Source organism: Chiloscyllium plagiosum, unplaced genomic scaffold (assembly GCF_037043375.1).
Source record: "Chiloscyllium plagiosum isolate Xiang-an unplaced genomic scaffold, Cpla_swu_hap1 HiC_scaffold_5, whole genome shotgun sequence".
In the NCBI taxonomy this organism is placed as follows: Eukaryota; Metazoa; Chordata; class Chondrichthyes; order Orectolobiformes; family Hemiscylliidae; genus Chiloscyllium; species Chiloscyllium plagiosum.
The window spans coordinates 54,607,804-54,622,576 of NW_028270143.1; the positions used below are offsets into that span (position 1 = coordinate 54,607,804).

General features: G+C 38.8%; 1 protein-coding gene across 1 annotated transcript in view; it reads right to left on the minus strand.

The window, feature by feature from the left end:
- galnt1 (UDP-N-acetyl-alpha-D-galactosamine:polypeptide N-acetylgalactosaminyltransferase 1) overlaps nt 1–14,773 on the minus strand; it is a 156,722-nt gene that overhangs the window by 50,575 nt on the left and 91,374 nt on the right. Inside the window, exon 4 of the mRNA XM_043690049.2 lies at nt 7,860–8,026. Coding sequence (XP_043545984.1) covers nt 7,860–8,026 — 167 coding nt within the window. The remainder of the gene's footprint in view (nt 1–7,859; nt 8,027–14,773) is intronic.

Below are 14,773 nucleotides of genomic sequence, written 5' to 3' on the forward strand. Positions count from 1 at the left end.
CTGAAAGCAGAGCTAGGTAAAGTAAACTGGCAAATTATTTTTAGGAGTTGGTAATAACGTTTCATTGGCTTGCATTTAGGGGGATATTTCAGTATACATACCAAGAAAGAAGTAGTTCAAGGGAAAGATTTGAATTTGAATTGAATTTATTGACACGTGTAGCAAGGCACAGTGAAAATCTTTATCTTGCGAGCAATACAGGCAGATCAGAGTTAAGTAGCATAGAAAAGTAAATAATAGGTTACCAGCAGCAAAAACAAAAACACAGGTACAGGCACATGTTAAGAGTTTGAGAGTCCATTCAGTATTCTAACAGTAGGGCAGAAACTGTTTCACAACCGGCTGGTGCGTGTGTTCAGGCTTTTGTACCTCCTCCCCAAATGGTAGCATTGCCAGGGTGGGATTGATCTTTGAGAATGCTGGTGGCCTTTCCTTGACAGTGGGCCCAGTAGATGGATTCTATAGATGGGAGGTTGGCCTTTGTGTTTGTCCAGGCCGAGTTCATCACTCTCTGTAACCGTCTCTGACCTTGAATGGCACAGTTGCAATACCAGGTAGTGATACATCCAGACAGAATGCTCTCGATGGTGCACCTACAAAAGTTGGCAAGGATATTTGCTGTCATGCCAAATTTTCTCAGCTGTTTGAGGAAGAAAGACATTTTTGGGCCTATGTAACCAGAGTGTAAACATGAAGAAAGCTTGTTGTAGATGACCACTCCCAGGAGTTTAACACTCCACACTCGTTCCATCTCTGTGTTAATGTGTAGGGGAGCATGAGTAACATCCCGCCAAAAGTCAATAACGAGATCCTTGATTTTGCCGGCATTGAGAGCTAGGCTGTTCTCAGTGCACCATTTTTCCAGGTCTTCCACCTCCCGTCTATAGTCTGTTTCGTCGCAGTCTGAGATTTGACCAATTATGTGGTCTCATCAGCGAACTTGTAAATGACATTAGTCTGATATTGGTGACACAGTCATGGGTATACAGTGAGTACAGTAGGAGGCTAATTACGCACCAGTGTTGAGTGTTAGTGAGGATAAAATATTGTCCCCAATCTTCACTGATTGTGGCCTGTGGGTCAGGAAACTGAGGATCCGGTTGCAGAGAGTCATTGAGACATGCTGCATGAGCCTTCTTAGGCACAGGAATGATGTTGGCCCTCTTGAAACAGGCATGGAATGTTGCCTGTTGCAGGGAGAGGTTGAAGGTGTCAGAGAAGACCTCTGCCAGTTGATCTGTGCATGCTCTGAGTGCACGGCCTAGTACTCTGTCCGGTCCCATCACTTTTCTTGGATTCACACAAAGGAAAACTGATCTGACCTCTAATGCACTGACTATTGGGATACGTTCATCAGGACTTGTTGGAATAGGTGTTACCTCTGCTGAAATTCTGGTCAGAGCAAGCATAGAAGGTGTTGAGACAATCTGGGAGGTTCATTATCCATATTTCATTAAAACAGAGTGATTAGTTCAAAATAACTGCCCATACATGTACAGAAGTGGACCATGATGTCAGCTGGACATGTGAGGATGCAGTAAGCATCTACTCACATCACTGACTTCACTGCAATTTGGGGCAGGAGGGCAAGCAGGCCAGGGAGGCTTGGTGTTAAGGTGGAGCTTCATCTCTCTGGCAGATTAGCTCTCCACCACCCTGCCATCATTTGCGGCAGTGGAGGGCAGTGTGCAAGTGCATGGGAAAATGAATTTAGCTTTAAACTAACCTCAGATTTAGTAGCAGAGTAACAATGTACAACCACTATTTTTCAATCACAATTACAGAAAATATTTGCTATGTTTCTCTGACCATGATGCCAAACATGGAGCATGGCATAAAAGAAAAAAAACAAGTAGCAAGAAATAAATGGGGGAAAAAAAATTACCTTTCATGCAGTTGGCTCTTGTACGTGACTCTCTCATCTTTGATATTTGATAAGATTTGAAAAATTAACAAAGATCCAAATCTTAAAATAGGGACAGACTTAGTGATATGTTGAGTTGTGAAAACAAAAGGCGAGGGAATAAAATCCTCTCAAGTGAACAGAACTACTAAAAACAAGGAAGACTATAGCTTTGAGTTTGTAATTGTTATGTGCATTAGCAATCTCTGCCATTTTTTCAGGAAAAGTTAAAATCATACTACATATTGCACCAAAATATCTTCAATTTGAGAGGATTATAAGCCAAAGCACATAACTTTAAACACAGTCTCCTGTTTTATTTAGACAAAAATACATTGCATCTTTACCAAAGGGATTATGGAGACAGCTAATGGTTGCTGCAAACATGGCAACATTCGCACCCATCAGAATCTTCCTGCCTGGTCAGAGAATTAAGATTAACAAGTAACTGTTCTTGCTGCATCTCTGTGCCAATAATGGCCAAACCAATCAACATCCTCTTCCCATGCGGTATAAAATGGTGCCCCTTTGTACAACTCTATATTCCTTGCATCTTAGTTCTGATGACTACAAGATGAAAAATTTCAACTTTTTGTCTTTTAGCAATGTTCAAACTAATGGATCTTTTTATTACTATAGTTTAAGACAACTGTGCAATTCTCTCTTCAGTTGCCCAAGTCAAAATTTCAGCAGATTCACTATTGTTGCGTAAGGACCTAAAACAGAAGTAGGCGATTCAGCCCCTCAAGTCTGCCCCACAATTCTATAAGACCATGACTGATCTATCCAAGGCTTCAACTCCACAATATTTCAAAAATCTATTATATGCTCTTTAATACATCTCGTGATCTAACTTCCACACTCAAGCAAAGAAATCCAGACATTCAATTCTTTCCTGTTGAAGCTCTGAACCCACCTCTCACTGCAGCTTCACATCAATTTCCCCACGTCTTGTAGGAAACAGTTCAGCTTAAGACCTATTCCATCAATTTCATAACTTTTTTAAAGATGTCCAATCAGCTTTCAGTCCAATATTGTGACAAAACATCCCAAGTCATTATCACAAACCTTGTGAATGTGATGATAACGGCTGATTTACAGAGCATGACACCAGTTATATACCATTATTTGCCAATCATTTTCTTCCAATTTCAGCTGAGAAGAGGGGTGGGAACAATCTCCCTTTTGACACTTTGTTCTAATACACAGAACTCACAGGTCAGTTTACTGCAGTGCTGACTGGCATGCATAGAACCTCTCGGCAGTTGCATGATCGCAAATCTTTGAGGAAACATTGGTGGAGACTTAATCTTATTAACGTTTATCCTGTAGCTAACAGGAATGAAACATTTTATGAGCATCGTCCACAAACTGACAGCCAGCTTTCCTACAAGAGTAAATACTTTAAAAATGCTTCATTGACCATTAAACTGCTTCTTACTGCCCGATGTCTTAAATAGCACCACATACAATTTTTCTCACTAAGTTGTTCTATTAATCTTACTTTTCTTTTTGACTATGTGGTTTACCCTTTGAGATAATTTGCTTTTTTGAACATTGAAGGGAGGTCAGAAAAATAATGACTGAAGGAATACAAGTTACTAGGCCAGATAGATTTTCTATTTTCATGTCAGTAACAAACTGGCATACAGTTTCAACATTTTGTAGCCATAAACAAAAATCCACTGAGTTCAAGCAGTGACCTTTCAGATACCATAACTATTTTTGTCTATATGTCCCCAACAATGTCTTGATCCTACACCAAAAATGTAAATGCAAAGTTAACAATCAATTTCTGAAGCATGCAGTCTTACTGAAACATTTACAATTTTGAGAGGAGGCTTGACAGGGTGAATGCTGAAAGCATGCTTCCTACAATCTTCCAAGATATATGCATCTCTAGAAGTCTAGTCATTTGTTCATCTGATCTTCATAACTCCACAATTGCACCTTCAGTTTCCTCAGTCCCAAGCTCTGGAATACCCATCCTATTCTTCACCGCTTTTCCCTTTTCAGGATTAATGTACTTTTGACCAACTTGATCCAATGTCTCCCTTGTATGGCTGTGTTTTGTTTTGTTTTGTAATGTTCCTGTGAAATACTTTGGGACATTGCATCACATTAAGATGATCCTGTACAGGACACTTCACTGCTGAAAATCCAATGATTTCTGTTATATTATGTTAAAGAAAGTCAGTCAGGAAAGAGGGACTGGAGGAGTGTGCAGCAAATCAGCATCACAGAAATGACAGAGAGAGGAGGAGAAGCAGCACATGCATCTGAACCAGCAAGAGACATAGCAGAGACATCAGCTTCAAAAAGTACTGGAGAGAGCAGTCAGCAGCCTCTCAAACAATAGCAGAGAACGGGTCTGTAAATTCATAAAGTGAAAAGGGTACCTGTGCTAGAAGGGCTACAATAGTGCGAGTTAAAAACTAGTGCTGAGTGGAGTGCCCCCTTAAATTTGTTTCTTTGCCCACAAACCAAAAGTGTAACATCAGGAGAACAGGTTGGTTATTGGTGGGCAATTGTGTCTTCTGATCAGCCAATTGATTTAAAAATCTGTGACACTTTTGCAAATGAATATAGTTAAGAAATTCACCTTGAAAATATTTAACATCCAAATTAATCAATAGCATCGAATAGATGTGGCTAGGCAGGCAGTATGTTGCAGCAATGGTATATGGAAATGGTGAATGACAACACAATCCATGATGACCATGGCTACATCAAGTATTGGCTTCTCAGGACACTTTGACTCAGAGTTGATGAATTGGAGTCTGAGCTCTGGACTCTGTTACAACACCAGAGAGTGGAATGGATATGCAAGTGTGTGTTTCAGGACACGGTCTCAACAATTAGATCAACTACATTAAATTTGGTCCATGGTCAGCAATAGGAGGGCATGATTGAGAGGGAGGCAAATATGGGGATCCAGAATTTAGCCTGGAGGAGCCTCAGCCAGTGCTTTTATCCACAAATAAGAGGCTCTTGTTCACAACATGGCCAAGGGCACAAACAGCAGGGAGGATGAACGAACTGACCACAACACCATGGTCCAGAGCGTCATTCAAGTTGGGGGATGAAAATAAAAATGTAGCAGTAACAGGGATACTGTTATCACAGAACAGATACTGTTCTCTGTTAAGACAAGGTCCTAATGGTTGTGTTGCCTACATTGCAGTAAGGTTCAGGACATTTCTTTTCAGTGGAGAGGAAGGAAGAAGATCCAGTTGTGATCCGCATAGCTTCTAATGGAATAAGGTCAAAAAGAGGTAGGGTAGCTTCATTAATAAAGGAATATTCTTACAGAGGTGAATAATGATACAGGTGCAATAGATGATGTTGAATCTATTGTACCTGTGACAGGAATCTACGATGGGATAAAGGCATGGCAAGAGAAGAAGTCACAAGTGGGAATCATCCATAGCCCCCTGAAGAGTTGTCTCACTGTAGAAAAAAGTATAAAATAGTTGGGAAAATAGAACTATGAGAAAGGCAGTATTGTGTAGTAGTAGGCATTTAACTATATATTTCAATGTTCAGCAAAATTTATTCCAGTCAAAAAGGACTCAATGAGAAGGATGAACCATTCATGATTAACAAAGGCATTGCAGGAGAGCATCCAATTAAAACTAAGGTACACAACATGTCAAAAACTAGTGGCAGACCAGAGGATTGTGATTTTTTTTTATTTTTAAAAGGAACCAGCAACAGATGACTACTAGGTTAATAAAGAGGGGGAAAATTGATTATGACTAGGAAATTTGTAAGAAATTAAATAATCAACAGGTAAATATAAAAAAAAAAGCTGAAGTAAAACAAAGAACTGAGGATGCTGGAGAACTGAAACAGACAAACTGGAGGTAGCAACAACCCTTCAGCAGAACTGATGGTGAAATGTTAATTCTGCTTTCTTCCCACTGATGCTGTCAGACCTGCTGAGTTTCACCAGCAATTTCTGTTTTTGTTTCACTAGCTAAACTAAGTGTGGAACCTTGGAGGATGCAACTGGTGAATTAAAATGGAGAACAGACAAAGGGCAGATATGTTAAAGTAATATTTTGCATTAGTCTTCATGGTGGAAGATCCTATAAACATTCCAAAGATAACAGGCATGTAAATTATAAATGGCAGTAAAGATCTTCTAATAGTTTCTAGCACAAGGACAAAATATTTGATAAATTAATGGGATTAAAAGCAAACAGGTTGCCAGAACCAGATTTCCTTTAAACCCTTGGATGGAGGTTGTGATTGCAGAGGTAGTGGAAGCATTGGTTAAAATATTCCAGAACTCACTGGATTCTGTACATGCTCCAGTGGATTAGAACATTGCTAATGTTACGCCTCTTTCAAGGAGGGAGGGAGACAGAAAACAGGCAACAGTTAGCAGATCATTTGTCATTGGAAAATGTTAGAGTCCATTCTTAAGGAAGAAAAAAACAGGGCATTCAGAAATGATTAACATAAGCAAACAAAATCAGCATCGTTTTGCAAGTGAAATAATCTTAAACAAATTTGCTACAGGGAGTTCTTTGAGAATATAACAAGCAGAGTTGATAAAACTGAACCAGCAGTCATTGGATCTGGATTTTCTGAATGCAATCAGATAAGAGGTTATTGCACAAGACAGGAGCTCAAGGTATTGGGGGTAATGTTTTAACATGGATGATTGGTTAATAAAGGATAGTGTTTAACACACCTTTTTCAGATTGGAATGACGTAACTAGTGGAATGCCACAAAAGTCAGTCTAGTGGTCTGAATTATTTACCGTTATATTAATAATTTGAAGGAGGAGGGGGCAGAATACAAGATATTCACATTTGATGTTATACAAAAATATGTAGGAAGGCATGCGGAGATGAGAACATAAGGAATGTACAAGGGGATATGAATAGGTTCAGTGAGTTGGCAAAAAATTTGGCAATGAAGCTTAAATGTAAGAAAATGAGGTCATGCACTTTGGTAGCAAGAATCAAAAGATGATGCAAACTGAGAGAGCATTCTGAAGAGTGCAGCACACAGGTTTTTGGGTGTGCCTGTACAAAAAACACAAGGTTAGCATGTAAGTGCAGCAAAATACTTATGGCAGCTAATGGAATTGGTAAGGGGTTAGAGTTTAAAAATAGCAAAGTCTTATCATAACTACACAGTGTTTGGGGGTCACACCTGGAGCATTTCATAGAAACTTGGTTCCCACATTAAAACAAAAGATTAAAATGGCATCAAAGCTTATCCAGAAGTGATTCACTAGGCTGATTCCTGGGAATGAAAGGATTGACTCATCAAGAATGATTGAACAGATTAGGCCTTTATTTGTTAGTGTTTAGAAGAACAAGAGGTGGCATTTCCAATTCGGTCAGACTATTAGCAGAAACTTTATAAAACTGACCCAACAAATGCAGCAGTATATTACAAGGACTAAAATGGCATAAAAGAAAAATAAATCATCACTTTTTAAGTGATGAGCATAGTGCAAGCTATTCAAACTTGCCACATTCCATATGAACCATTAGTAGAGTCAGCAAGCCACATGAAAGGTATAGTGGAATATTACAATTGAGGCTGGTGTATATTATTTTGCTTACTTGTAGTACCATGCTCACCTGTTTGCTACATATTTTAACAATAAATGGAATATCCAAGTATGTAAGATATCCATAAATACACACAATATTGACGTACAGTTGACAGAGCTTTCGTAATAGGAAAATAAATGTAAAAAGGTGAAATATAGCCTCCAGCTAAATATTGTTGGTGAACTCATGTGAAATAAAATTTATTTTCTTCACTTAAGACATTTTGTTTTAACTGATAATTATTCAATTAAATGCTATCTCTATTAAACAGAATCTCTATTCTGAAAATATATTGTTTCCTCACTTCCTTTACAAACATTTTACTGACTCTTTAGGAACCTTTGACAACTACATGTGTTTGGAAATTTTATCATACCTCTCTCACTGGCGTCATCCACCAGGATAATCTCCTCTAATAAATATCGTGGCGACCGGTTTATCACACTGTGCACAGTGCGTAAAAGAGTGCTCCATGCTTCATTATGAAAAACTATCACCACACTTGTCTTTGGCAGACCATCAGGATACACTTTTGTTTTACATCTAGAGAAATCAGAAGAATACAGAGTAATGAGAAAAAAAATTTTTATACTCTTATATAAACACTTGCTGGGCAACCTCTAAAATAGCTAAATGACAGAAATGTCCAATAAGCAAAAATGCACATGCATGTCCAGTTTCAGCTGCACAAAATATGTTCAAATTATTTTGTTTACGAATTACATTGCATAATTTGTTGAATAAATGCAAAAGTGAGGGCAAGCAGACTAGATATATGCCAGTACAGCAACATTCCAACTTGACAAATAGTACCTATCTGCATCACAATTCAGAAGTGTTTTTAGGAATATATTGTACTATTGATAACTGACGCATTACAAGGCTTTTATTCAAAAAAGTTGTCATTTGCTAGAACATAGATTGTCATTACTTACAAAAATAAAGATACAAGACTTCAATTATTGCATGAAAATAATACCTAACCCACTTACAGGTCCACTTTTTCACATCTTTGAAATATTTCAAATCTGAGTAACTGGTTTTGGAGTTGAGTAAAAGATTACATGATATTAACTGTACATGAGACAGGAGAAATTAGAACATGCTCACTCCACAAATTACAATTAATCATGGACTCTACCAAATTCACATCACTAAATTTAAGTTTTCTCCCCACTCAAGTTAAATCAAACTGTATTCCACAACTGTCAGTTTAGTCTTGCATTTCACATCTTTCATTCCGGATTAGATACCACCCTTGATAACATCACTTTTGCAAACTATAATATAGCCATAAAAGTGCAACATATATTGGAAAATGGCAGCTAACAATAATTTATAACTCAGAACACAGGATTCATTTTACACAAAGTTTATGATGGCCTCATTCAACACCAGGTTGTAAGTTTAAAAAAAAAGCCAAATGAAATTTCTAAAGTAAACATAGCCTGTGAAATAAAACAGGAAATAAAAGCGAAAGAAAGCAGTCAAAAACGTATGTATATATTTGCATTCATAATTCATTTCCCCAAATAAGCATATAAAAAGCCAATTAGATCAATTTAAAGAAACTCAACAGTATATTACTTTAGACTGACTTGAATTAGTTTATGTAACTAGCCATATTTTATCCTGTTAATATATCCCAACATCCATTTTTCTTCTTTTTGGTAAATATTTGCACTAGGTAATAATCACCTTATTAGTAAGAAATGAAATTAAATCAATAGTAAAACATGAAGTAGGTTCAGATGGTGTAGAATCTCTGTGCAGAATTGAGGAACTGCAAAAGGTTTTAAAAAAAAACATAGTTGGAGTTATGTACAGGCCTCCAAACACAGTCAGGAGCTGGGGGACAAGATACATCAAGAGACAGAAAAGATGCTTAGAAAAGGCAAAGTTACAGTTATCATGGGAGATTTCAATATGCAGGTGGCGTGGAAAATCGGGTTGGTAGTGGATTGCAAATGAATTGGTGGAATGTCAATGAGATTACTTTTTCCAGCAGCTTGTGGAGCCCACTAGGGAACAGGCAATACTGGATTTAGTGTTTTGCAATGAGGCAGACTTGATAAGGGATCTGAAGGTGAAGGAACCCTTAGGAACCAGTGATCATAATATTTTGGAAGTTACTCTGCAATTTGAAAATGGAGAAGACAGAATCAGAGGTAATGGTGTTATAGCTGAATAAAAGGCAACTCAGAGGCATGAGGGAGGAGCTGGGTAGAACCGACTGGGAGAGAAGCCTAGCAGGAAAGACAGTGGAACAGCCATGGCAGGAGTTTCTGGGAGTAATTCAGGAGGCACAGCAGATTCATCCCGAAGAAAAAGCAGCATGAGGATGAGGCAGCCATGGCTGACCAGGGAAGTCAGGGATAGCATAAAAGCAAAAGAGAAAGTATAGAATGTGGGGAAGGACAGTAGTAAACCAAAGGATTGGGAAGCTTATAAAGACAAACAGAGGGCAACAAAAAAAGAAATAAGGAGGGAGAAGATTCAATATGAGGGCAAGCAATCCAGTAATATAAGGGAAGACTAAGAGTTTCTTTAGATTTTTAAAGGACAAAACGGGTATAAAAGAGGACATTGGGTCACTGGAAAGTGACATTGGAAACAAGGAAATGGTGAGGAACGGAATAATTACTTTGCGTCAGTCTTCAGGGTAGAAGACATGAATAATATCCTAAAAATTCAAGTGAGGGGGCAGAACTGAGTATGGTGGCTATCACGAAGGAGAAGGTGCTAGAAAAACCAAAAAGGTCTTAAAGGTGGATAAATAACCTGGACCAGATGGACTACATTCCAAAGTTCTAAGGGAGATAGCTGAAGAGATAGTGGAGGCGTTTGTGATCTTTCAGGAATTACTACAATCAGAGAGGGTCCCAGCAGACTGGAAAATTGCTAAAGTGACACCCATTTTAAAAGGGAGCAGGTCAAAAGATGGAAAGTTACACACCAATTAGCCTAACCTCGGTCGTGGGTAACATAGAGAATCCATTGTGAAAGATGAGATTTCTGAATACTTGGAAGTGCATGGTAAAATAGGATAAAGTCAGCAAGATTTCATCAAGGAGAGGTCACACCTGAAAAATTTGCTACAATTCTTTGAGGAGATAATGAGTAGGTGCCAATGGATGTTATCTACCTGAACTTCAAGAAGGTTTTGGACAAGGTGCCACACAGGAGGCTGTTGAGTAAGATAAGGCCCCATAGTTAGAGGCAAGGTGCTAGCATGGCTAGAAGATTAGCTGTCTGGCAGAAAGAAGACGGTAGGGATAAAAGGGTCCTTCTCAGGATGGCAGCCAATGACAATAGATGTTCCACAAGGCTGAGTGTTGGGACAACTTTTCACTTTATACAGTAATGATCTAGATTAAGGAACTGATGGCATTCTGGCTAAGTTTGCAGACAATACAAACATAGGAGAGGAAGAGATGACATTGAAGAGGTGGGAAGGGTGCAGAAGGATTTGGACAGTTCAGGAGAATGGACAAAGAAGTGGCAGGTGGAGTACAACATGGGAAAGTGTGAGGTCATGCACTTTGGTAGGAAGAATAGAGGCATGGACTATTTTCTAAATGGGGAGAAAATTCAGAAGTCTGAAGTACAAAGGGACTTGGGAGTTCTACCCAGAATTCTCTCAAGAGAGACTTGCAGGTTGAGTCAGTAGTTAGGAAGGCAAATGCAACGATGACATTTATTTTGAGAGGAATGGAATATAAAAGCAGTGATGTACATCTGAGGGTCTATAAGGCCATGTTTAGAGTATTATGCAGTTTTGGGCCACATATCTCAGGGAGGAATGTACTGGCCCTGGAGCATGTTCAGAGGAAGTTCACCAGAATGGTCCCAGGAATTAAAGGCTTAACATATAAGAAACGTTTGAGGATTCTGAGTTTATACTCAGAGTTTATAAGGATAAGGGGGGATTTAACTGAAACATACAGAATATTGAATGACTTAGAGTAGATGCTGTGAAGATCTTTCCATTGGTAGGAGAGACTAGGACCTGAGGGCGCAGCCTTAGAATAAAGGGTAGATCTTTTAGAATGGAGATAAGGAGAAACGTCTTCAGCCAGAGAGTGGTGAATCTATGGAATTCATTGCCACGTAAGGCTGTGGAGGCCAGGTCATTGAGTATGATCAAGACTGAGATATATAGGTTCTGAGTATCATGGGGATCAAGGGTTACAGGGAGAAAACTGAAGAATGGGGTTGAGAAACCTATCAGTTATAACTGAATGGCAGAGAGTGGACTAGACAGACTGAGTGGCCTAATTTCTACTCCTATGTCTTATGGTAATTCTCAAAACATTTCATTAAAGACGATCAGGAGAATTAGTAAAATAAATATAAAATGCTCAGGAAACTGAGCAGATGGGCGGCACCTCTGATGAGGAAACTCAAAACACAATCTATCGGAGTCAACATGGTTTTATAAAGGGTAAGTCAAAGTGCTCTTCACAGATGTAACAAGCAAAGTGAATTCTAGTAATTCTGCAGATATAACATACCTGGACTTCCAGAAAGCATTTGATGAAAGGTGATGCACAAAGTTTAATATACAAAAAGATCACACTGGGCTGGGCTAATATTTTAACTTGGATAGAGGATTGGTTAACTAACAGAAAGCAGAGAATTGGGCTAAAGTGGTATTTCTCCTGGTTGGCAAGCAGTAACTAGTGGGCTCCCATAGTATTTGACATTTAGGCTCCAACAATTTATAATCTATATTAATGATGCAGGGATAAGAATGTACTAAAAAGTTAAATTTGCATCTGACACTAGAATAGGTGGGAAAGTTGCAAGGAATAAACAAAAATTAGAAATGGATCCATATAAGCTAAAATTTTCCAGATGGAGTTCAGCATGAATAAGTGAGAAGTTGCCCATTTTCATCGGAGGAATGAAAAGGCAACTTATTTTAATGGAGAGAAACTTCAAAATACTTTAGTGCAGAGGGATCTGGATGTCCTTGTGCAGGACTTGCAAAAAGCTAGTTTGCTGGTACAGCTGGACGGCAAATGGAATTTTGCTATTTCTTGCTAAAGCAATAGAGTATAACAGTAGGGAAGTGTAATTATGACTCTACAAAGCATTGGTGAGACCATATCTGGAGTACAGTGTACAGTTTTGGCTCCTTTGAGGAAGGACATAATTGCATTGGAGGCAGTTCACTAAATTAATTCCAGAGATATAAAAAAGAAATTGAACAATTTAGGCCTACACTCAAAATTTAGAAGAATGAGAGGAACACTAATTGAGGCACACAGGAAGCTACATTTAGATGTGCAGCAGATGTTACCCCTTGTGGGGCAATCTAGACAAAAAAATCATAGTTTGAGGCTGAGGAGTGACAAATTTAAAATAGAGATGAGGAAGTATTACTTCTTGCAAAGAGTTATGAATCTATGGAATTCATTACCCCAGAGTGGGGTAGACACCAGGATTCTGAATAAATTTGAGGAGAAAACAGTTTTTAATTAGCAAAGTGTTAAAGGGTTAAGGGAAGTGGGCAGGAAAGAGGAGTTGGGACTGATCTTATCAGCCACGATCATGTTAAATTGCAGAGCAGGCTCAAGGTGCTGAAGTGTTTATTCCCCTTCCTGGCTCCCATGTTCTCAAAACCAAGTTAAACATTTCAGAACTTCTTCAGAACTCATTTCAGATTTTCAGCAATTGCAGTAATTTTCTTTTATTTCAGCAAAATTACTGATCATTTTCTTGACTGATTTAAAATATTCATTTTTTTTAATGCATAAGATACTGGAGCTACTGACTAGACTATTTGCTGGTCTCCAATCGTTCTGGAAGTGGTGGTGGTGAGCTGCCTCCTTGAATTGCCTCAGTTTTTGGTGTGGGTACAGAGTGCATTTAAGAAACGAGTTCCAGGATTTTAACCAAGTGATACTGAAGAAATGTTAATACATTTCCAAGTCAGGACGGTTCTTGACCTGGAAGGGAACTTGCAGGTGATAATATGGCCATATATGGGAAAGGTTGGGGTTTGAAAGGCATTATTGAAAGGAGTTCTTGTATCAATTGTACCATCTATAAGATGTTACCCTGTGTGTCAGTGACAAAAGGGAGTGAACACTCAAGATGATGAATGAGGTGCCAATCAGCAGGCTACTTTGTCCTGGATGGTGTTGCGCTTCTTGAGTGTTGCTGGAATTGCACTCATCCAGGAAGTAGAGAGCATTCAGTTACACTCCTGACTTGCAGATGATACCTGGTCATTGATTCATTTCAAAAATAACAGCTAAATTACCATGTACCACTTCTGTTAGGAACTTAATTCTTTAACGTACTTGGAGAGAAGGAGAAAATAAAGCAAAGTGATGGGGAGCCTTATTTTCCTGTCGCCAGCCAGAAAGCCAGTCTGTTCTCAAGATCCCATATTAAGACAAATTATCGAGTTTGGATTGAGGGGACAATGGGGGAAAACCAATGGATGATAATGAACCAGTTGTCAACTGAAGTTGAAATCAGCTGAGGCATATATACCAGTGGCAGAATGGAGATCAAAGCCCCAATTAATTAAATCTGAGCTACAATTGTCAGAGGGCCATAGCTACAGGCTGTGAAAGAGTTTGCTTTAGCAACGTCTCCATGAATACACCCACCTTCAGGAGCCCTCTTTCAATTTGGTTGGTTGTATTGAAGAGGTTCCTATTGGCCCTCCAAATAGTGGAGACCATCCTATGTCATTACATGGTCAGAGCATCTGGAGGCAGTCATTCAATTGGCTAGCTCTTCAAAAATTACTTAATAAAAGCAAAATGCTGTGGATACTGAAAATCTGAAATAAATCAGAGAACGAAGGAGAAACTCCACAAGTCTGGCAGCATTTATTGAGAAAAAGATTAATGTTAACATTGAGTCTGATAAGACTCTTTTTCAGAGTGGAAGCAGTTGGAAAATGGTGGGGCTTTCATACTTCCAACAGAGGTGAAGGAGGAGTTGGGGGAGTAGATGGCATGGAAGACCAATGCAAACAACAATGATGTTGCTAATTGGGGTGAAAGGGAAAGAGAGACGTAGAGTCAATATAAAAAGGTGTGGAAAGGTGAATACAGGTCCATTTGGTCACATCACCTTCTGGTCCCTACTGGTAACACAAAAGACCCATATTCCTCTTGATCATGACCCAGGAATAAACATTACAAACATATTACAAGCATATTACATAGTGGGCATCAAAAAATTCACGTCATTTACAGAAAGCACACAAGAGAAGGGCATGAATGAAAAGCTAGGAGAAAGATACAAAAGGTTGAAACAAGAAAA